The following is a 22,581-nucleotide window of genomic DNA, read 5'->3' on the forward strand; positions in this document are numbered from 1 at the left end:
GTTGAATATGTTATTTTAATGTCACATAATAGTTATTCACTTTCACAAAAAATTGGGTCTGAAAAAAAATTATTTACCTGAAAAAACTGTAATTTAAAGCAAAAAATGGTCAAATTGTCTGGAAGCCAATGAGTTTTTGGGTAATTTAACTGTTTATTTTGTCTTTTTATATGTGAAATAATTTTTCTCCCGTTTTTTTTTCTTATGGAAGTGAACAGCTTCATTAAAACTGCATAATTGACTATTCAAAGTCCGATTTTAAAAATCTTTATTTTTCATGATTTTGGGAGACAATACATCTTTAATTTTAAAATAAAGTATATACATTTTATGAAATTAATAAATAATATTAATAAGCCCCATTACTACAATTTTACTTAAGTAATAAGCAGGGCTCTATAAAAACCATTTTCCGATTTTTTAATATAGAATACATTATAATAATAATTATTACTGACGATGTAGATATTAAATTGTCAAGTATGAATACTGATCATATCTGATATTTTCAGGGGTCCCTGATATTATAAAATAGATTAATATGATAGCAATAGAGACGGAGGCATGCTCAGCCATAATAACTGAACCAATAACAAATGTCAAAGATTCGCGCGCTATCATCATTTATAGCTTCACCCTGTCTTGCCCTTTTCACGTTTAAACTCCGCCTTCTAATTTAAATGTTAAAACCGAGCCTACTCAAGCGTAGTTATCAAGTATTCATTACTGGCGGTAGCCCCCTGCAGGGGATGCTAGTCAAGTCGCCCCATCGCAAAGTCGCCCCATACAAAGTCGCCCCATACACAGTCGCCCCATCGCAAAGTCGCCCCAAAACAAAGTCGCCCTGACACAGTCGCCCCATTGCAAAGTCGCCCCATCGCAAAGTCGCCCCAACGCAAAGTCGCCCCATCGCAAAGTCGCCCCAACACAAAGTCGCCCCATCGCAAAGTCACCCCAAAACGTTAAAAAATAGTTTAAAAGTGCGTAAAATGTCGCAATGATACACAAAATAACACGGAACGTGTAGGCATAAAAGGGGAAGCCCCGCCATGTAGTCTCGGGTCACACGATCGGCACGCTCCCCAATCATCAGAGAGGAAGCCCCCAACTAATCACTCCGCGGTCGCACTAACGTCGTGCTAGCTCTCACCAGAGGGAAACCCCCGTAATTACTCCGCCGTTGTCGCACTACAACGCACCATCTGAAGATGGGGAAACCCCGTCGGAGTTTTACGATGATATCAGTCGCGTTCGAAATTGGTGGCGTTTAATTTTGGTCGCGATAAAATGATGTTATACGATCTAGATTATTTTTACTTTGGTCGATGAATATTTATTATTATTAGGCCTATATTAATAATTGATTTTTGTTTTTATTTTACACTGAGGTCTATGATGAGAGAAAGATGTGTGCCTTAAAAATGACAATTTGTAAACATAGTTTAAGATTATAGTAAGCCTATTATTCAGCATAATGTCATTTAACAGTACATAAATTTAAATGTGAAATACTTTATAGGGAACGTAGGCTACGTCTGTGTCTTTTATTTTTTATATGCAACAAATTAGGTAAAACAATTTATTTATAAACATTCAGTTTACTATTATATACATAGTATTACAATGAACATTGATTATAAGCCTGGAAATGCAATCCCATCATTATATCCATTATAAAATTGCATCATATCGCCACTATGTCGTAAATGATGACGTGCATGTGTGTATTCGTCGTACGTCCGTGTACGTATTATTCCGTGCCTCTTCACTGTCTTGTTTATTAAAATTAAATAAACACCCGATATGAGGATATTTATTAGGCATGATAATTAGAATGTTCTATAACCAAAAGGGTTGAAAAGAATTTCTTCAGTAAAATGATCATTCTGCTGTTGAATAAAAAGCGACTCGCAATCTGAAACATTCTCTGAAACCAATAGGAGCTGCTCCTTCTGGTATCTGTTTCCTTCTCACAGCTGCTACGTCTTTCTGCTGCCTGTCGGGGATTCCCCTTTTTAAAAAACACGCACACGATAATCATACTGTACGATGGTTTTTCCATGGCCAAAATGTAGCGTTTTAATTTTACTAAAATACCTGCATGTGTAAAACGATCATATCGGCGAAGAAATCCCCTTTTTTTTATTTCTTCATTTTGAAAAGTCATAATTAAAATTAAATAACTATAGACACATAACTTGTCAATAAATGCAAAATGATCAATAAGTAGCCTATATAACATTTATTGTCTTACAACGCTGTTATTGTTTTAACTACTGTAAATATACGAAGGCCTACTAATACTATTTATACACTTATTATATTATCCTAAAAAATGAGCTGGTATCCACGCGTAGGTTGAAGAAAGATTCGTAATTGTGGCTCTGGTAACTAATTTTAAAATCATATTAAATTAACATTTTCGAAACTATAAATCAGGGATAATCTTTTCGAAATCTTTTTAGAACTTTCAAACAAGGGACTATTTTTTAATGATTTTTAAAAAGCACATCACTATTAAAACCTGTAAAATAAAAATTAAAACACAAATTATGTATATAATAGGATAAACATTATAATGTATACGACATTTAGCGCGACCAAAGTAACAACGCAATCGATATCAAACGCAACCGCTATATGATTAAAACAGCGTACTACTAGCGGTGGCACTTCCGAAATAAAACCGTGGGCGACTTTGCAATGGGGCGACTTTGCGTTGGGGCGACTTTACGTTGGGGCGACTTTGCGATGGGGCGACTTTGTAATGGGGCGACTGTGCCGGGGCGACTTTGTTTTGGGGCGACTTTGCGATGGGGCGACTTTGCGATGGGGCGACTTTGTATTGGGCGACTTTGCGATGGGGCGACTTGACTGGATCCCATTAAGTAGCATCACTAGCCACATAACAGAATGGCAGTTGTCAAGCTGAAACTAATGCTAGGCCTAGCTAGGAGAAGCCTAGCAGCACCCTAGCTAAAGTAGTAGTAGTAGTACAGTATACTATGCAATAACGAATTTCCAATATTATTATTATAATAACCGATAATCCGTACTAGGCTCGAGTACTCGAAGTACTACAGCATACAGGCCAACTATCTAGGCCCGGCCTAGTCCTAGCTAGAGCTGGGTACAGTATATAACAAAAACGCGTCTTAATTCAATCCAAATTAAAATAAAATATGTTAAGATTTGCCCATATAACATTAAAATTGTTAAGGGTGTTGCAAAAAAAAAAGATACTGCTATTATGTGTGTTTTAAACGTTCTTTTCTACCTACCTTTTTAACTCAACCCATCGGAATTTCCCATACAAAAACATGTGGCGAAATGGTTTGTTTACAATCTATACCAAAGAATGATATAATATCAGCGTTGCCAGCGATAAAATTTAAATTATGCCGTATCCTGTCTCAAATAATGCCAGATTGGGAAAAATAATGCCAGATCCCCAAAATGTGGCCCTAAACAGCGCCACCAACGGTTGTATGTCTAATAAACGTTTGTAAACCCCAACTGACACAAAATAGGGCCTAAAATTGTATCCCCATGTCATACAAAATTTATATTTTTAGTTTTGTGAGTAATAACTAATACTTCTAAATATCTGGGGTGTGAAAATGGTAATTGCAAATGACACCAACACCAACCAAAATTTGGAAAAATACAGCTACTCGATGGCCGGAAATGGCACTTAATTTAAAATATGAAATAAAAATATGTTTATTAGTGTCTCCATGATCTTAGCCCACCATAGTTCGAAAATGGCAATTATAATTTAAAATAGGAAATCAAAATATATATTAATTGTGTCTCCAGGACCTCAGCCCCAACCATGATGGGGCTGAGGTAAGAAAATTTGAAAAATATAGAGCTGCTCAATGGCCGGAAATGGCACTTAATTTCAAATATAAAATAAAAATATATTTATTAGTACCTCCAGGATCTTAGCCCATGATAGTTTTGAAAGTGCCAATTATAATTTAAAATAGGAAATAAAAATATATATTAAGTGTTTCCAGGACCTCAGCCCCACCATGGTTGGGGCTGAGGTAAAACAAATTGGAAAAATAGAGCTGCTAGATGGCCGGAAATGGCACTTAATTTAAAATATGAAATGAAAATATATTTATTAGTGTCTCCATGATCTTAGCCCACCATAGTTCGAAAATGGCAATTATAATTTAAAATAGGAAATCAAAATATATATTAATTGTGTCTCCAGGACCTCAGCCCCAACCATGATGGGGCTGAGGTAAGAAAATTTGAAAAATATAGAGCTGCTCAATGGCCGGAAATGGCACTTAATTTCAAATATAAAATAAAAATATATTTATTAGTACCTCCAGGATCTTAGCCCATGATAGTTTTGAAAGTGCCAATTATAATTTATAATAGGAAATAAAAATATATATTAAGTGTTTCCAGGACCTCAGCCCCACCATGGTTGGGGCTGAGGTAAAACAAATTGGAAAAATAGAGCTGCTAGATGGCCGGAAATTGCACTTAATTTTAAATAACAATGTATAAGAGTCCCTAGGACCTCGCCCCATCATGGTCACTGAGAGGTGAAGAAAATTTGGAAATATAGGGTTGCTACGACGATGCAAATGGAACATAATTTGAAATATGGAAAACAAATTCTCTAGAAGAAATTCTTTTTAAAATTAGAGCTTCTAGTTACCGGAAATTGCCATTTTAAGGGTTGGGGTAGGGGTATGGCCGCTTATAATTATGAACTGAAAAAACAAAACCCCTTTCATAATGTTTTCGTTCAATTGTCTCTACTAGATTTCGCTCGCGTACCATCTAGTTCGTGCCCACAGATGGTTCTCGAATACATAGTCATTTCAGCGTAAAAAAACTGTCGGTTTCAAATGTACGTACGGCAGGACTATAAAACATTGTCGTTTACAGAAACAAATAAATAGACACAATGATTTATGTAGTCAACCAAAATTAGCACCTAGAAACTTGTCACAAAATGAGTCGAAATTTGTTATTTGGACTCATTTTAACAAACCCAATTTTTTTTATTCTTTATATTTCTTTATTATCCAATCATTAACGAAATATTTTTTTATAGGCCTATAAATAATATACCACTAAATAGAGTAAAACATTTCCGATTTAATACTTTATTAAAACTGTCACTGTCTCATGGTCGATTGAAATAGTAAAGTACATTTAAAGACCACTAATACGTTTATATTTTTGTAATTATTAATTAATACAAACGTTGAGAAACAATTGACAGTAATAAAGTATTATATAATTATGTGTTTATAATCTGAAAGTAGGGGCTACCAACACTCACAGTGATATAGTTTATTAGTATATTTGTTTATATTATATCTAACAGTACCAACACACTTTTGATTCAAATGGCGATCAAAAGTGGTTAATACCTATTTGCAGTATTGTATAGCATTACAATACTATTTCTGTTTATTCTTCAAGGGTCTATAAATTTACCTACTTGTGTTAAACCATGGAGGTATGCAATAATTTGGAATGTTCCATTCATTGAAAATCAATACATTTCTATAAACGTATATTAAATCTATCAAAATAGTATTTTTTAAAGAAAATCGGCCTGTCTTCAACATTATGATGCTGTACTCTAGCTGTTCAACCGGTTTTCAGCTATTAAAAACAATTATCATAGGAGGAGATAGGAAAATGCGAAGCCTCCTCGCATTTTTGTGGCGGGTATTTTTCAAGATGGACATCCATTAGACAGTGTATACCACGATCGGAAAACACCCTATTTGGGGCAAATCGTTGAACCTAAATTCGTTTTAATCGTCAATAACTACTTATCTAACTTAATTTAATTAGTAAACAGGGTTACATCAGGTGGTTAAAATCAGTACCGAAAGTACGAACCAACTTTATATACCATCGAGTAAAAATTCTAGAAGTAAGGCGCAGTTTGCCGAATTTTGCCCTTACGCTGGGGATCCAATAACCTGCATGGTCTCTGAAATAGAGCAACATAATTGGCCAATAGCTAGCCTCTTCGGATTTGTTGTGCTGCCTATATCGCAGACACGGTAGTTTTTGAGCAGCCTTCCTATCCGAAGAGTCGATTAAGTCCGAAACGAAAGGATGGAAGAACTATTGTACGGAAAACCCGAACAGATCTGTTTTGTATGATATGATATTGTGTAAGGTGATATGTATTAACAAAATATTTTATTTTTGTTCTGTGGTATATTATTTTTTTGGTTGTTCAAAAAACACAAAATTATGCCAGATTATGCTAAAAACGGCTAAATAATGCCGCGGCATTATGCCAGATGCCGTGGGCCTCCAAATAATGCCAAAAAGCATAATAATGCCAGAAATGGCAACTATGTATAATATTCTTTGTCTATACCCACCACCACTCGGTGAAATTTGAGTGACGTCATCACGGTTCGCCATTTCTCTCTATTGGAGGTTGCCCGGGTCGTTGGGGTCGTCCAATTTGGAGTGGGGGTAGTACAGACAGGCTCTATCTCACAGATGCTTCTTTGTTTGGCCATTTTAAATTTTACACCTGTTTTTTCATAGTTTATTTTATTTATCTTTTATAATAATCATTTTCTAGTAGTAGTTTATTAGGCCTATTGACAGTAATTTTTTTATATAATTTAGAATAAATTTATTCCTTTAGGGGAGATCGCATCACCCTATTAAATTAGGATTATTGGAATGAATTACGTGGGAAAAATTATTTCGCGCCAAATTAAGGTTTTGTTGACGCCCTCACTCTGGGAATCACGACTCGACACACATGTTACATCGACGATCGACTAACTCTCCACACACCACACGGCGCGAAACTAGAAACATAAAAAAATACTGTATTCGCTTGGTTGGCACCAAAACAAAGCAGGTGTCCATGCTTTTTGTTTTGCTACAATAATCAGAATGTAATGTTTCATCTAAGAACAGGTTGGTATATGAACACATAGAATATGTATCCACCGTTTTGTGTTTTCCTAGGCCTAACGTATCGTATCAAGCTTTATTTATTAATATTATTTGGATGGATCCTATTATTTTTTAGCTGTCTGTGAGGGAAGTTCCGTCGACTCGCACTAGGCCTCCTAGGCCTAGCTAGGCTAGCCGAGCGGGAGCTAGGGTCTGTACTTCTTGCAAGCCAGGCCTACAGTACCACCCACAGAAGCGGCGCTACTGCAGTTTCGCACCACACTGTTATATATTCGATTTCTCGCCTAATTTTTTTCTCACACCCACATCATATACAATTTTGGGCCATTATGTAACATGTACCCATGAATGATTTAGCCACCATTATATATTACCTTTATGGCGCTAGCCTAGTTCCGTTTCGCACCTGTCGTTTATTTCGACTCAAAATTGGTTAAGTAACTTTATCATGAGTACCACACCTTAGAATTAGGCCTCAAAAATACTTTTACGAAGGAGATCACACAAAAAGTAAAAAATAAATCCTTTAAATTGATGAATTTACAGACGTGTTTCTCGCACATCGGTTTGTGAATTTCGCATACTCCATGTTCAATGTTGTTGTTTCTACTATGGAGTGCCAAAAGAGCAATCATAAAAGAGGGCTAAAAACTCAGTAAATTGCGTATATTTAATGCATTTATTGGTGAAAATTACGTTCAATTTTATCATATTTTGTCAATGGCAATGCAACAAAAATATTACTGTTGATACTGTACATGGTTTTTGCAGGAACTTTTAGGAATGAAAATCGACAAATTCATCATCATAATTACATGTACTGCTGTACTGTAGGGGTATACCTGATCTAAATAATATTCCTCTTAGTCTATAGTCTTACTCTTATTAGTTAGGCCTAGGGTTGGTTGCTATTTGACAGCAAATTATTAGCAGTAAAATGTTACAGCATTTTATTGACAAAATATATTAAAATTAAACGTGTATTTCAATAATAAATGCATTAAAAGAAGACGCATTCAACTGAGTTTTTAACCATCTATTGTTGTTGCTCTTTTGGCGCTCCATAGAAACGAAAATATTGAACTTCGAGTATATGCTAAATTCGCGAATGATATGCGAGAAACATGTCTGTAAAATCATCAATTTAATGATTTTTATGTGATTCTTCTTCATAAAAGTAGGTATCCCAATGAAAGCGCACAGAGGGGTATCACTTTTGAAATATTGACGAAATTCGAAAAAGTAGTATGACTTTGATGTTAAATAAATCGTATTCAATCTTAATTAATACTTACAAAATTTATATTGTTTGAAAGTACTTGTTTTAATCTATGTATAAGTGTGTTTATAATTAAAATTAATAAATTAGTTGCCGAGAAAATGCGATTTTAAAACGGTTCTAAAATCCCGTCGAGCCGATTTCCGCGCGTTGAAAACCTCATCGGAAAATCCCCATCAGTTTTCAAAACACGATCGCACGATTACCATTGAAGCTAGCGGATTAATTTTTGTTGTATGTTATCAGGCTTTAAATAAGCTTTAATTTGATACGAAAATCGACTTCTATAAATAGGTTTTTCGTAACGAAAAGTCAATTTTGGTGACAAAAATCCAATTTTGATTCACCGTTTATGGAAAAATATTATGGATTTTGGTATTAAATTATAGCTAAATCTACATTGAAATCGATAAAACATAGTTTACAAACGTATTGTGCATGGTAATTGTGCGAACTACATTTTAAAATGGTGCATGAGGCGTAAATCCCGTTCAAAATTTTAAAGATCCAACCATTATAATCCGGTGAATATTGTAGTGAGTAAAATATTGTACTCTAAAATACGCGCGTGTTTGTTGTGGCGTTTTCCGTTAAATACATTAATGCACCCTATCAGCGAATGGTACGTTCCATATTTTGAACACGTTGTTTAGTTTTCCTCGCTCGAGTTCGACCGGCTCGACGCGAGATGTGTGACAGCAGCGATGTCGGAGATTGACATGTCCTTTTCCGTCGTAGAATATCTGGTTTTACACATTAATTTAACAACTTAAAATTGATGTAATGTGCGGAAGATTTATTATGCAAGTATACAATGCAAATGCGTTAGGTTAAAATGTACCGAAGACATTTATTAAGCTAATTTAGCAACGTTACATTTGACTCTGTATACGGCGGTCGAAAGTCATTAACTGCGACCGAAATACTTTAACGGTCGCGACTATTGATCGCGAGTAAGCCGTGACTTGGCCTAAACTTTAGCTCCGTATTTCAATTTAATAACGTAATAATACGAAAAGAAAACAATTTTTATAATGTTATATATACTATTCAGGTAAACAATTAATTGTTTTAATTAACATTGATTATTTTAAATGAGTTTATTTTGACCCATATTGTGCGTTTGCCTTAAAAGAGCATATCTTACTTAGCAGCCCGGCTTAGATTTGGTGTCATAATCATACGGGCCTAAAATCTTGTTATACGTATTCAAAAGTTATATATAATAGTATTTATGATTGAAATTATAAATATAAAGTATATTAAAATATTCTAATAATTATACTTACCGAAAATTAGTGTAAAAGAAAGGAAACAGTACACACCGTTTTTAACATACTTTTTCATTTTTTTTTTTTATAATTTTAAATTTCACCATTAAAAATTTTTTTTTTTTCATATACACATCTAAAATATATTTATTAATGAAATATACACTACATTCTAACAAGTACAAAAAAAATTAAATGAATTAGTACAGTAGTTCAAAAGTTACAGATCATTGAAAAATTGCATTTTTTTCATTTTTTGGGAATTCCAGCAAAAATGGGTGCTAAATGCTTTCCTACCACTTTGCGGACCAATAATTTAAAAAATAGGTTTCGTTGAGGCTCCAAAAAAAATAGAGTTGTACAACTCTGTGATATCTATAGGTTTAACAAAATTCAAAACTTTTAACTAATTATTGTAAAAGTTATAACCTTTTAAAAATGCTTCCAATTTCAACTGCAAAAAACACCATTTTTAGGCAAAAAATCGTATATTTTTTTACCACTTTAAATAACCATAACTTTAGAACGGGTAATCGGATTTCAATCATTTAAATTGCAAAATGCTAATTACATTAAGTTCTTTATGGTTAACTGAAAGAAAAAGTAAAAAAATTAATTTGAATTTTTTCATTGGGATACCTAATTCTAGAATTAAAATCAACATGTTTTGGCCTATCAATAATAACAGACGTAGGCCTAGGCTACATTTAGTTTTTGTCACATGATGGGGATATTTTATAATAGCGATAAATGAAGCATAAAGAAAATGTTAAGCCGCCGGTTGATCACTGTTTTTATTTTGCGATATGAAAAAAAAATCCCAAGTCCTTATAATGCAATTTTACCGTACCTTTAGCAAACGGAAGTTAGAATACGGTACCGTATCTTTAGCCACAACGTTTATTTTTAAACTGCAGAGAGTGGTTTTATAAAGAACCAGCTGTACATATCAAAACGGCGACGATATGAGTCCGAACATAAAACATTTTATTTTTTTTTAAACAATTCAGTTTTAAAAATCATAAACCATATTTCAATTCCAATGTGTAAAACACTGTATGGATTAATCCATGATCATAGCAAAAATTGCTATCTCACTGTAAAAAGGTGTGTTTTTGTTTTAGTGAATGTATTGATTAGTGACCGAGACCGGCTACTCCGCCAAACTCGCGCATTTCAAAATAACATCGTAGGGTTGTCTACGAATGCGAGGTAACAAGGTGTGCAAAATTAATGAGTCAATTTTGACTTGACGGAGGACGAAGTTGTAAATTACTTGGAAGCATTATTAATAAATATTATTATTTAATCATATCGTTTTCTTCATGGTGTTTTTTATCGACTCGACGGCGAATATATTATAAATAAATAGAAATTTCCCCCAGTAGAGACATGATTGCACCACATGGTGAACCGCGATGAACTAGTTATAGGCTTTTCCAAATTCTAAAAATAAAACGTCCAGAAACGATGCCGACAATAAAAGATCATTAATGATGTATTGTGTGTTTCTCAATTTTTTGATGTTTTTTTATACTATCTTTTTTAAACATTTTAAATATTTTAAGTACCTATTTATAATTAAAAAAATTGTCACAATTCAGTTTTTCTGTGAAGATGATTTTAATAAATATGCCATTATGAATGAATGAAGGAATTCAAAGTCTGATATAATTAATCTTCATTTTTCATGTTTTTGGGAGACAATACATCTTTAACATGAATATATTGATTTTGCATATATTTTTTATGTTTACGTCGGCGTATTTATAATTTGCTAAGCCAAGGTAGGATTAAATAATTTAATAGCGTAAGCATAGGCTGGCGAATATAGACCCCATCCGATGTCGATTCGGCCCACGATGTCATCTTGTCCGCCTAAATAAGATCAAAAGTCTTATGTCTTTATTATTATGTAACAAATGTGGTTTATGACATACGCAGAGGGATCTTTGATCAGGTGTTGATACCGGCTATTGTATTTTTTAAATATATCTTTTAAAAATCAATTAACTTTATTTAAATCAATGCATATAACCTATAATTCGTCATAGTGACGAATTAAATCTAGTTATGTATTATTATTCTGAAAATAATTGAATTGTAAACATAATTCTTTTGAGTGTTTGTTTATTAAATATATCATTACAGATACAGATCTTTTATTGTCATACAAACCAAAATAGTACAGTATGAGGGTATTGCTAAACTGCGCAAACCTCTTTCAAATGGCTTATTATTGGTTCTATCATGACTAGGACTATCATAGCAAGTAATTTATGAAAAAAAAATTATGAAATTGCTAAGAGTGAATAAGAAGCATAAAGAAAACTATTTATTCTTAATTATCTTAAAAGCGTAATATTAACATCAAAATGAGTCATTGTGATATATTAATATTTTATTGACCAGTACTTGTTGGAGTTGTATTATTTTGTACAATGTAGGTATTAAATTGAAAACTTCTGTGACTTGTGAGTGATTGATGATAGGCCACTGACCTTGCCTTGCTGGGCCTTGACAGCTGACGGCTTTTGAACATATTTTTTCGGCCTGATTTTTTTCAAAAATCGCATGGTCAGAGTATAAGTCGACCCCCCGATTTTGCAATTAAAATTTTCCCACAAAGTCTCGACCTATACTCCGGAAAATACGGTATATGATTTTTTTTGCGACTAATTTTTGGTGAAAGCTAATAAACTATTATGATACTTCAAAATGACCCACTTTTTTTCAAAATCTTTTTTTTTAATTTTTTTTGGAATTAGTCAAAGGGACAATACATCTTTAATTAATTTAAAACGATAAGATAAGTAAATCTGTGAGAATGAGAAAAAGTCACCCAATCAAGATTTGAACCCGGACCTCCTGCTTAATATGCAGATGTCCTAACCATTAAACCACTGGGGCTTTCATGGTATAATTCAAACCCGATTGGATAGCACTCTCGGCGTGTATATATTTATGAATGTTTAAAATTAAAATTGCCAGTTTTTCAGAAAATAAGTTTGTTATTATTTTTTAACAAAGATACTGAGTTTATAATGTGTTATTCATGAAAAGCTGTAAGGATAGACACTATGTAACAACAAATGACTGACATACAGTAGATTAGTAAGCCTAAGTATCTCTGGTAATTAGCAACAATAACTTATGTTTTCTTTTTTAAAATTTTCAAGATTGAAATTCAGGGCTGTGTTTGACCAACATGAATTTTACTACTGGTCAAGTTCTTTATCATGTGTATGGTCAAGTATGCTACAGAAGCATATCATACGGCCAGCAGCCGTGGAAAGATGGAGCGATTGAGATAACTGCTAATAGTGATGAAGTAATCAACTGCATTGTCAAACCTAATTATGGCCACAAACAGAATTTTAAGGTACAACGTATAATTGTTATTTTTTATTGGTTAACCATTTAACATTATTTTTTTTGTTTTCTTTAATTTTTGTGTCTCGCATATCTCTAAAACTTATAGACATAACATTTCGTAACTTTCTCAACATATCGTCATTCACGTGAAGTTGCGCAGCTAACATTTTCATGACGTTTACAATTGCGCAACGTGACTTCCGGGCGATTTTATGAATTTGACGTTTTTAACATAGGTCAAAAACAAAATAACATTTTCAATTGAAAGTTAGAAAAAGTGTAATTTATATCATGCGCTGTCTGTTAAAAAAAATGGCATGTTTCACAGAAAGTCGCGTGCGCAGGCGAGTTTAAAAATTAGAAATGCGAATAATCAATTCTAATCAACTTTCTATGTGTTCTTTTGTCATTTTAAGTGTATAAAAATGTCTACGCGCACGCAAATTTAATATATAGCGTTAATAACATTTTTTTCGCATGGTTTATGTTTCTTCAGACTTTTCTAATAATTTTACCAACTTTTTAACAATTTCCACTTAAAAAAATGTTCAACAATTCGTCAAAATTATTCCTTTTTTAAACAGTCATAGTTTCTAAACTAAACGGTGACAGTTATTTTTATTACGTATTCTGAAAGTTGATGAGTTGTAGATATCGGATCATGCATCAAATTTTATATATAATCATGCCTTTCTTGGTGCCGCTATTTACTGTATATTAACACGATGAAGGTATTTCAGTAACCGCGAACAAATATTTGTGTAATGAAACCGGCCGTGGGGTTAATATCTTCACAAATGCCTAATTTCCAGTCGGAGGATGTGCGTGTGCGTTCAACGTTTCACGCTTCTTATTCATCTCTCTCTTTACCGCAAACATTTGTTAATAAAAACTACATTCATAGAGTTAAATGTTTTGTTTGTTATTTATTATAAAATGAACTACGGATCAGGTGCCGTGTTTCTGCCACCTCTGTTGGCGATCCAACTGTGTGGACATTCGGGTCCAACTATGTGGACATTATAAATAAAAGAAAGCCGATCGGTCTACGAAAATGAATTGTCCACCATACATAAATCAAATGTGTTCCACGAGTTTGTGATACAAATGTAAAAAACTATGTAAAAGAATAAAAATATTTTAATAGTTTTATCATCATTAAACTGATTAATCCTTTTCTGTGCGTATATAAGCAGACCTGAAAAAAGATCATAAGAATAAATAAAAGCACATCAACCATGACTGTTGCATGCTACACAGGATGCACAGTCAGTGGGTCCCACGTACAATTAAGACGATTGGACCCATAAAGAAATGGTACTGTACTGTACATGATACATTTTTCTTCCTATTAAACACACGTACATTATGCCTACTGTGTTTTAAAAGCATTTTATTTGATTCAAAATGCTTATGAAATTAATAGATAATTTTTTTTTCTTATCTTTCACAGTTGCAAAGATCTGCAATGGGTTCTCTAACACTCAGTGGTCCAAATCTACTGATAGATTTAAAAGGATGTGGATTGATTAGAGTGAAAACTTGTGATGACGATAATCGGGCTAAACTTTCACAAATTAAAATGTTTCTTCAGAATTTTAATAACGGTAAATTTTATTATTGACAATATTTGTAAGCTTTTGATTTGAGAGATTATTCTATGTTTCAGCTTAATTTGAAAAATGAAGTGCAAGTAAATACTGTAACAAGATCGCATCAATCCATGGTGGGCACGACCTTTGTGTTACAATGCATGTACTCTGTACTAATTAAAGTAACGCATTGTTGTTAGACCATGCCCCAGGCATCATGTGCTATACGTTAGTTACTTTATTCTCACTATAATACTAATAGCTATAAGAATACAAAATCCTTTGTGTTTACCTACAGTACTGTACATGATAAAGCAGATAAAACGGCCATAGGTTATCAGTAGTAGGCTCGCGAAAGTGCTTGTATTACTGTATTTTGCATAATCAAACTGAAAATTATTTGCAGCATATGCCCGAAAGTTTCTGGTTTGCTTATCAGCAACAGTGTATTGTTCCACTAGTATGAGTAGCTTTAAAATCAAACTGTAAATTACCAGATTGTCGCCTTGTTGCCTTCCTAAAGGGTTCCAACCTAGTACCAGAGTACCTTACAACCCTCTCAACTCCACCCCTTAAGCCTGAAATGAGACTGAGTTTATAAGCATGATAAATTATAAAATAGTTTTATCCATCCTGTAATTGGCGATTTGTTCTCTGTTGAATGTGTATGAATTAAAAAAAAAAATTATTCATTGTTATACAAATAGTGAATGATTGAGAATATTATTTTCATGAATTGAAAAATTATATATTTTATTTATTTTTTATTCAATGAAACAGAGCTCCTTGTTTTATTTATAACAATGAACTACTATAGGTACATGGTCGACTCCCAATAAAAACTAATTGACATGCATTGTTGACTGTAACTTTATGTAACAAAAAAAATGTGATGTGCCCATATATGGAGATTTTGATGTCATATCACTACCATATTTGGGCAAATAACACTTTTTGGACAGACCTTTATACACGTTTCTGCATTATTTCTTTAGGTAAATTAAAGACTCGTAAAAATCGGCCTGATGTTTCATTCCACCTTTCACCGACAGGTCACCTCATACAGGCTGATAATAACTACAAGGTAATGTATTCTTTATTTTACAATTTGGTTTCTTTATTAAACATGATCTGCAAAAAAATTTTAAAAGTTGTGTTCGCTTTACGGGAGGTAACAAATACGCTGATTTTTATAGGAAACAGGCATGGGTGTCAGTTATGGTAGGTGTCTGCTGGATAGAGGTAAATATTTTGAAATAGGGGGATTGTGGAGGGGTGCATACAACCTGTTGGAAACGCCTATTATACCCCTTTTACACTATCACCGTAACAGCGGTGTAACCCCGCGGTTGTTAGTACACCGGGCCGTTAAACGCCGGTGTTGTGGTTTTTATTGACGAAGCTGAATGTTTTCCGGTGTACCTGAAGTACACGAAGTGTAAACGGTTTTTGTGGTTCAACACCAAGCTGTTAAAGGTTGTCACAGTATATTACAATATATTATGCAAAAAAAATAGGTTTTTTGCTTAAAATACACCTTTTTTTGCTTACAATAATAATTGTACGATATATTGTCCTGTTCGTTATTTTTTTTTAAAGGCACAAACAAATTTGTGATTTTTCTTTTCTGCTGAAAATATTGAAATTGTTCGTGTGCATTCTACCTTACCAGAAAGCCTAAAATAATGTAATATTGGTGTAACTCTACCCTGACCGATTTTATGTTGGCCTAATTATTGAAAAAGGGAAAAATATATATAATACTGACGTCTCAATGGATGAAAATGATAACTTTTTTAGGAACGGAAAAAGTACCATATAACAATTTTCCTTCATTGATACATTGTTATGCTAATTAAAAAATACATTTTTATTTTAAATACTTACCGTACCTACCCTATTTTTACGCCAACCTAACAATTTAAGGCCTATTTAATGTACGTACAGTCTACAAGGCGGAAATGCATTCATTTTAAAAAGAAAAATAATTGTTAGGCCCTAATTTTTAAAATAATAAATGATAATCTTAATAGCCACAAAGAAAATATTACACTGGACTGCATTCAAAATTAAATAAATTGTGTGTAAATTCAGATTATTATGTTTTTATATGAGATTTGTCGATATGTTCAAGTGTTTAAAGGCCAGGTGCGGGCAAAAAAATTCTATTGATCATACATTCCAATAATCATCAATCTATAGTTTCCCCTATGTTTCATAATTTTGGGAATTTTATTTATGTTACACGAGGTTGTTGAAAATAAGCACTTTCTTATCAGTGGGAGGATAGTTCAAATTACACAGTAAAATCTCTATTCTTTTGTACACAAATTGTGTAAATAGAGAGGTATTTTAAAAAGCTATGAAAACTAAACGGTGTGGTAAAAAATGTTATCGGATGACTAAATATAGGTAATATAACTTGAATTTTACATTTTTGGTATTTTTATTCAACTTCAGATTTTTGTTTTCATGCTATAGCAAAAATTATCCACCGTATATCCACCATCTTTTTTCACCTTCTAGGGAGTCACCAGACATGTTATTACATTAGGTTAACTACCTAACTACTGAAAAAAGGTCTTCCTGGTTTTTATGGCAGAATATTGTCAAATTTTGTATTTGACCATATTAAGGGAAATTCATGTTTTTTTCGTCTTGATTTCTGTTACAAATATTTGATTTATGTACAATTAACCAGATATTATATTTAAAATTCATGCCTGTACCTGAGCTTTAAACGTTTAAACCATAGTCAGTTAAGTTCCATGTGTGCGCTTGCAATATAATAATTTGATTGACAGCACCGGGGTGATCGATGTAGTGTAAATGGACGCAACTCGAGTTTATCTCGCAGTTTTTTTGGCTAGTGTAAATGGAAATTGCCTCCGAGTTCAACTCGTGTTCCTCTCTCAGTCGATAGTGTAAAAAGGGTATTAGTAATCTGAATTTTTAATTACACTTCATTGATTAGTTAAAGATGTATTGTCCCCCTGAAAACTTTTTTTTTTAAATATTTTTGTTGAATAGGCCATTTTAATTGCAGATAAAAGTTATTCACTTTGACCTCAAATTGGATCGGAAAAAAAAATTATTTACTCGAGAAAATCGTAATTTAAAGCAAAAATTAACCAACCGGAAGCTATTTGTCTGGAAGACAAACGTGTTCCGGTTTAATTTAACCCTTGACCTGAGTTAGCTCATAAATATTCATATTGTATGGATACATTGTGTGGATGATGCTGCATGCTCTCAACAACTACGCGACGATAGCAATGCATAGAGAGAGAGTCGAGTAGTGACGCGAGACGAATCTTGAAGAAAACACGAAAACAATAGCTAGCAGAATACTACGTTAGAACTGCAGTTGGTAACTTTGATGTTGAATCTTATTCATTTAGGTGAGTTTTTGTTTCGCTAGCAGGAGAGGCCTATAGCTAGGCCTAGACTCGAATTTGCTGCTACTGTACTAGTCTACTACTAATACTAGGCCTAGTACTAGCACAACCACATGGAAGGCAGTCTCGAGTAGCCTTACTGCTGCCTCCTGTTTCTAGAAGTAGAGTGTACTAGGCCTAGGCTAGGCAGTACACTGCTAGCTAGGGCTAGACCACCACCAGGAGGGATGTATTTTTGTTTTATAATTTGTTGTTTCCATCATGATGAATTGGTTTAATTTTTTAAGATTTCAACTATCTTTTCTTCAGAGAAAATTACTAAAATAAATCTAAATATTGTTTTGGATGTTTACTGTACAGTATTTTAAAAATATTTTCTGCATCAAATGTAATACATGAATGTTCAAATCAACATTCGCACAATATTTTTTTTTTTTTCAGGTATTAACATTGATTAAGAACAATAAGAGCAAGTGAAGAAGTAGTGAGAAACACAACATTTATCGTACAGTGGAAACATTCACAATTTATTGAAACATTTCTTACTATTAAAATGACACTTTGTAATGGATATGAGCAATCTTAGAAGACTATCTGCCGTAATTACTGCCACAATCAACACATTGATATTATTAGACAAATTGACACAAAAAACAATACAGGAATTCAATAAGATATACTTTATATATATTTTTTATTTTCTCCTTTTGTACTGTAATATTTACAGTAAAATTATGAAGTAAGAGTAAATTTGAAGAATTTATCCTATGTACTGTTGTAGTAGTATTTTTTATTTATTGAATGTTATGTTTACAAAATAATATACTGTACAAATATTAATGCTTTATAATAAAAAAAATGATAAAACAACATTTTACAAGCTGGATAGGAACATATTGGCCGAATGCAGCATCACAAATATTTGTCTTGCAATATCCAATCATATTCCAATACCGAGTCTATCATTAGTTGTCTTTTTGAAGTACGAATGTGACCTCTGTTCCAGTCTTCATCAGCTTAACATCTTTAAATAAATTTTTTGAAACAATGATGTATAAATAAGTTAAAAGTTTCACAAAATCTAAAGTTTTCAATTTCGGCAAAGTACGAAAACCTGGAATTTGGTATTTAAAAATAGATCATGCACATTTAGTGCAAAATGTAGGCTAGTGAAATTGCTTGCTTTGACATAGTCAAATAAGTACACTAACTTTCTATGGTAATAAAACACATTACAACTTAATAAAGAGGAAACAAATATTTGACTTACTACAGTACAGAGTAACATAGTGAAGAACATTTGTTTGTGTTGTAAAATGGCTAAGCTGGCTTTTCCCATCTGTCTACTTGTACAATGCTGCTGGAAGGTTCTCAACTTCAAGCTTGTATTGTAACCATTTTCCCTGAAAAATGTTTGTTTTATTTTTATCATAAAAACTAGTTAAACAAGCTTCAACTGTAAATTATGTATATGGTACAGCAGGCTGGCTGTATTTTCGGATTGATGGCCTAGCCTAGGCCAGTCTATGAAGAGTACAATGTATAGGGCCTAGCTGGGCATCTTCTGTAGGGGGGTATTCCTGTAGGGAACCGATTGTCCCACCTGCCTGCGAAATTCCCTGCCTGCTCTACTACTACTAGCCTAGGCCTATGCATGTATTATTCTAGGCCTAGCCTAGCCCTGAAAAAATCCCAGGCTAAGTTAATTATTTAACCTTCCTGTTATTACAAACGTCTGTCTAGTTTGCGTTATATATACAGTATAATTATTATATTTAAAATAACCGTCTAGGCCTACTTTACTTACCGACAAATTAACAGCTCAGCTTTACATACGATCAGGGGAAACCCCGAGTCGCGTCGATCTCTGGTATGTTTGTTAGATCAGATCTCAGCTGTGTCGATGCTCATTAACATATCATGCATATTTATGAGTTAGCTCTATCGGCCTAATTTTTGAGCTGACAAGTTGGGAAAATTGATTAACTTATTTTGCTTTTTTCTAAGCGAAATTAATAATTTTTTCTGATTTTTTTTCGCCGAAAGTGAACAACTTTATTATAACTACAAAATGGTCTATTCAAAATTTGATTTTATTGATCTTCATTTTTCATATTTTGGGGGACAATACGTCTTTAATATGCATTTTTAGTGTTTTATTTTATAGTACAGTTGTGTTCTGCTTGCTCAATGATGGCCAGGTCTCCTGTAACACCTCACCAGCAGGCAATTTAATCGGGCCAGTAACAGGGGTCCCAAGTCTACCGCTACTCGCGGTAGTCTACCGCTTTTAGTACCCATCTACCACGCTACCGCTATCTCGACGTTTTCTACCGCATTTTGATTTTTTTACCACATTTTCAAATTTCCCCATAATTTTGGCCAAATTGATTTACGGTTACACCCAGGCTCAGCCCAGGTCAACAATAGTCAATAACCAGACAAAAGTTAGGCAGGATGTTGAAACAATGTCTATTCATGCAGTCTCCGTGGTCTATTATTGTATTTTTATTTGTATGCACTGCCTTTATAAACCGTAACAATATAAACATGCACGGTATTACACGCCGGACGTAGAAAAAAAAGAAGCGTGCAACCAACCGTGAATCAATCACGTGGTAACCGGAATACGCGATTATCAATTTTGGGAGGATCCAAGTTTTAACTAAATAAACGCTTTGATTACACAGTGGTTGAGACACGTTTTTAATAGTTATTACATTTTTAAACACCCTCATAATTAAAAGGCATATGGATTCGCCAAGCAAGTAGGCCTACGTTTAATAAAAATTTACCTAAGATTGTCGTAAGCTCTTTTGTTCAAACTTGTTATTTATATAGCAATAATCCACCCGTTCCGGCATGCACGCTAGGCCTCTATTCTAGCCTAGGCCTACTCCTCGATCGATCGATGTCGATGGTGGGGAATTTCCCAGCAATAAGAAATCGGCGAAATAGCTCATAAACGGCCTACATTTTAATGTTATATCTTTAATGCCAGTGTAATTACGTATGGATAAAACAATATAAAACTCAATGTTTTTCATCTGAAATAATATGTAATGTAATGTAGTTATTTCGATTGTTTTGGGGTTTTAAATGGTAGCTAGCTAGGGCCTAGTAGAAGCCCTATGCTAGGCCTGTGCCTAAAAAAAATGAGTAAATTCTATTGGGCAATACTATCATGTGTAAATATTGTACATTATGTAATTAAGTTAAATTATTTTATATACTGAATTTTAGTTAAAATACAGTATATATTTTTAAAATTCTTTGTACTGAGGATGTGTCCATAAAAAAAATAAGAAGGTAAAAATAATGATGGATAAACCTATGTAAAAATTAAACCAACTTATGTGTAAATATTGTATACTGTATATGTAACATATTTAGTTAATTAAGAGACGTAAACGACACGCGTGTTGATTTTCGATTCCCCGCGCGTTGACTTTCGACGCCCCGAAGAATTGAATGTGGTTCACGACAAAATCTCCTGCGAATGGACTTTTCCAAGTTGGGACCTCTGCAGTAATTACCATGAAACCATGATTATTAGAAAAAATGCTTGCTTGACTGCTAGCATTTTACATTTCTGATTGAAAGACAAGAACTATTCTACAGTACTATGTTACCATTTATTAATAATATTTTAGTAAACTGATGAATAAGTTTTCCCCACATAATTTAATGTTGTCAATACTGCATTAATTAAAATAATTATACTTTGAAATCATTAGACACCAAATAAAGAGCTTAAGCTAAGTCCTGGCACACCCATCGGGAGACTGATGCATGATGGGACAGATGAGATGGATATCACCGACTTTGAAGATAATTGTGCTGAATCACTATTGTTCACTGATGTCACTGAAGAAAAAGAGCTAAATAAAGAAAATGTTCATCATAGTAGGTAAGCGTTAGATAGGTATTAATCAACAGGGGCTGATCCAGCAGTTACAAACACAAGGGAAGTGCTGCATTAGGACTGTAGACGAAAAGAGGCGGTAATAAATTAAAGCGTGACCTACTGTTACTTTTAACACTCGGTCATGAATTTTAAATATAATATATGGTTAAATCCGAGCTCTTCCAATATAGAAATCGATTCCGGCAAAGTACCGAATTATTGATACTAGATAGATGTACTGTAACTAATTTACTAAAAAAAGTCAACTGTACTGTACTCTGCCTATCTAATTGAGTCATTGCTTGCTCTCCTCGGTGTGGTTTTTGAACGGCTAGGCCTAACCATGGATTAAAGAATGGAAGGATATGCATCAGTTTGAGATCAAGGGTTCCATGACTCTAGCCGACTGACCGCGGACCGCCCACAATGTTACAGTTTAATTAACCGCATGGTAACAACGAAACGGTCGCGTGCCTAATATATTGTTGACTGCACATGTGCAACGACATTTAACCTTGTTGGCTATGCTTCTTTCGCGCGTTCTTTGGTGGCATGATGTTTTAGTGCTAGCAACAATGGCGACGAACACTTTATTAGACGACGAATTTAGTTATAACCTTTCTGATAAGGAATTCGAAGTCGAATTAAACGATCTCCCAGATATAGAGTTTCGTAAAGAAGAGGTTGGCTTGGATTCAGACAATGGTTATGGAGGAAAATGTGTTAATGATGGTCCAACACGTTCTGTCGGCGAAAGCGAAGGAGACCGCTTAGGCCGGAAGGGTAAATATATTAGGGCCTAGCCTAGTTTATTATT

At 33.7% G+C, this 22,581-nt stretch overlaps 2 protein-coding genes and 1 long non-coding RNA gene across 6 annotated transcripts in view; 1 reads left to right on the forward strand and 2 right to left on the reverse strand.

Moving 5' to 3' along the window:
• LOC140040825 (vitamin D 25-hydroxylase-like) overlaps positions 1 to 3,348 on the reverse strand; it is a 100,928-nt gene extending 97,580 nt beyond the window's left edge. For both annotated transcript variants that reach the window (XM_072087055.1, XM_072087051.1), the window contains exon 1: positions 3,282 to 3,348. The gene's annotated coding sequence lies outside the window, so the exon portion shown is untranslated. The remainder of the gene's footprint in view (positions 1 to 3,281) is intronic.
• Positions 3,349 to 6,845: 3,497 nt separating this feature from the next.
• The window catches only part of LOC140040824 (ubiquitin carboxyl-terminal hydrolase 37-like), a 58,563-nt gene continuing 42,827 nt past the window's right edge, over positions 6,846 to 22,581 (forward strand). For 2 of the 3 annotated variants that reach the window (XM_072087048.1, XM_072087050.1), the window contains exons 1-5: positions 6,846 to 6,942; positions 12,672 to 12,874; positions 14,321 to 14,474; positions 15,455 to 15,543; positions 21,595 to 21,767. In XM_072087048.1, the coding sequence (XP_071943149.1) occupies positions 12,701 to 12,874; positions 14,321 to 14,474; positions 15,455 to 15,543; positions 21,595 to 21,767 (590 nt within the window). In that variant the 5' untranslated portion in view covers positions 6,846 to 6,942; positions 12,672 to 12,700. The remainder of the gene's footprint in view (positions 6,943 to 12,671; positions 12,875 to 14,320; positions 14,475 to 15,454; positions 15,544 to 21,594; positions 21,768 to 22,581) is intronic. The other variant, XM_072087049.1, reaches the window with a different exon arrangement.
• On the reverse strand, positions 18,329 to 19,743 carry LOC140039814 (uncharacterized). Its single transcript, XR_011842599.1, has 3 exons — positions 19,665 to 19,743; positions 19,128 to 19,260; positions 18,329 to 18,881 (listed from the first exon to the last, which is right to left on the reverse strand). It is a non-coding gene; the product is annotated as an uncharacterized lncRNA (long non-coding RNA).

The sequence above is a fragment of the Antedon mediterranea genome, chromosome 2, assembly GCF_964355755.1.
Source record: "Antedon mediterranea chromosome 2, ecAntMedi1.1, whole genome shotgun sequence".
NCBI lineage: Eukaryota > Metazoa > Echinodermata > Crinoidea > Comatulida > Antedonidae > Antedon > Antedon mediterranea.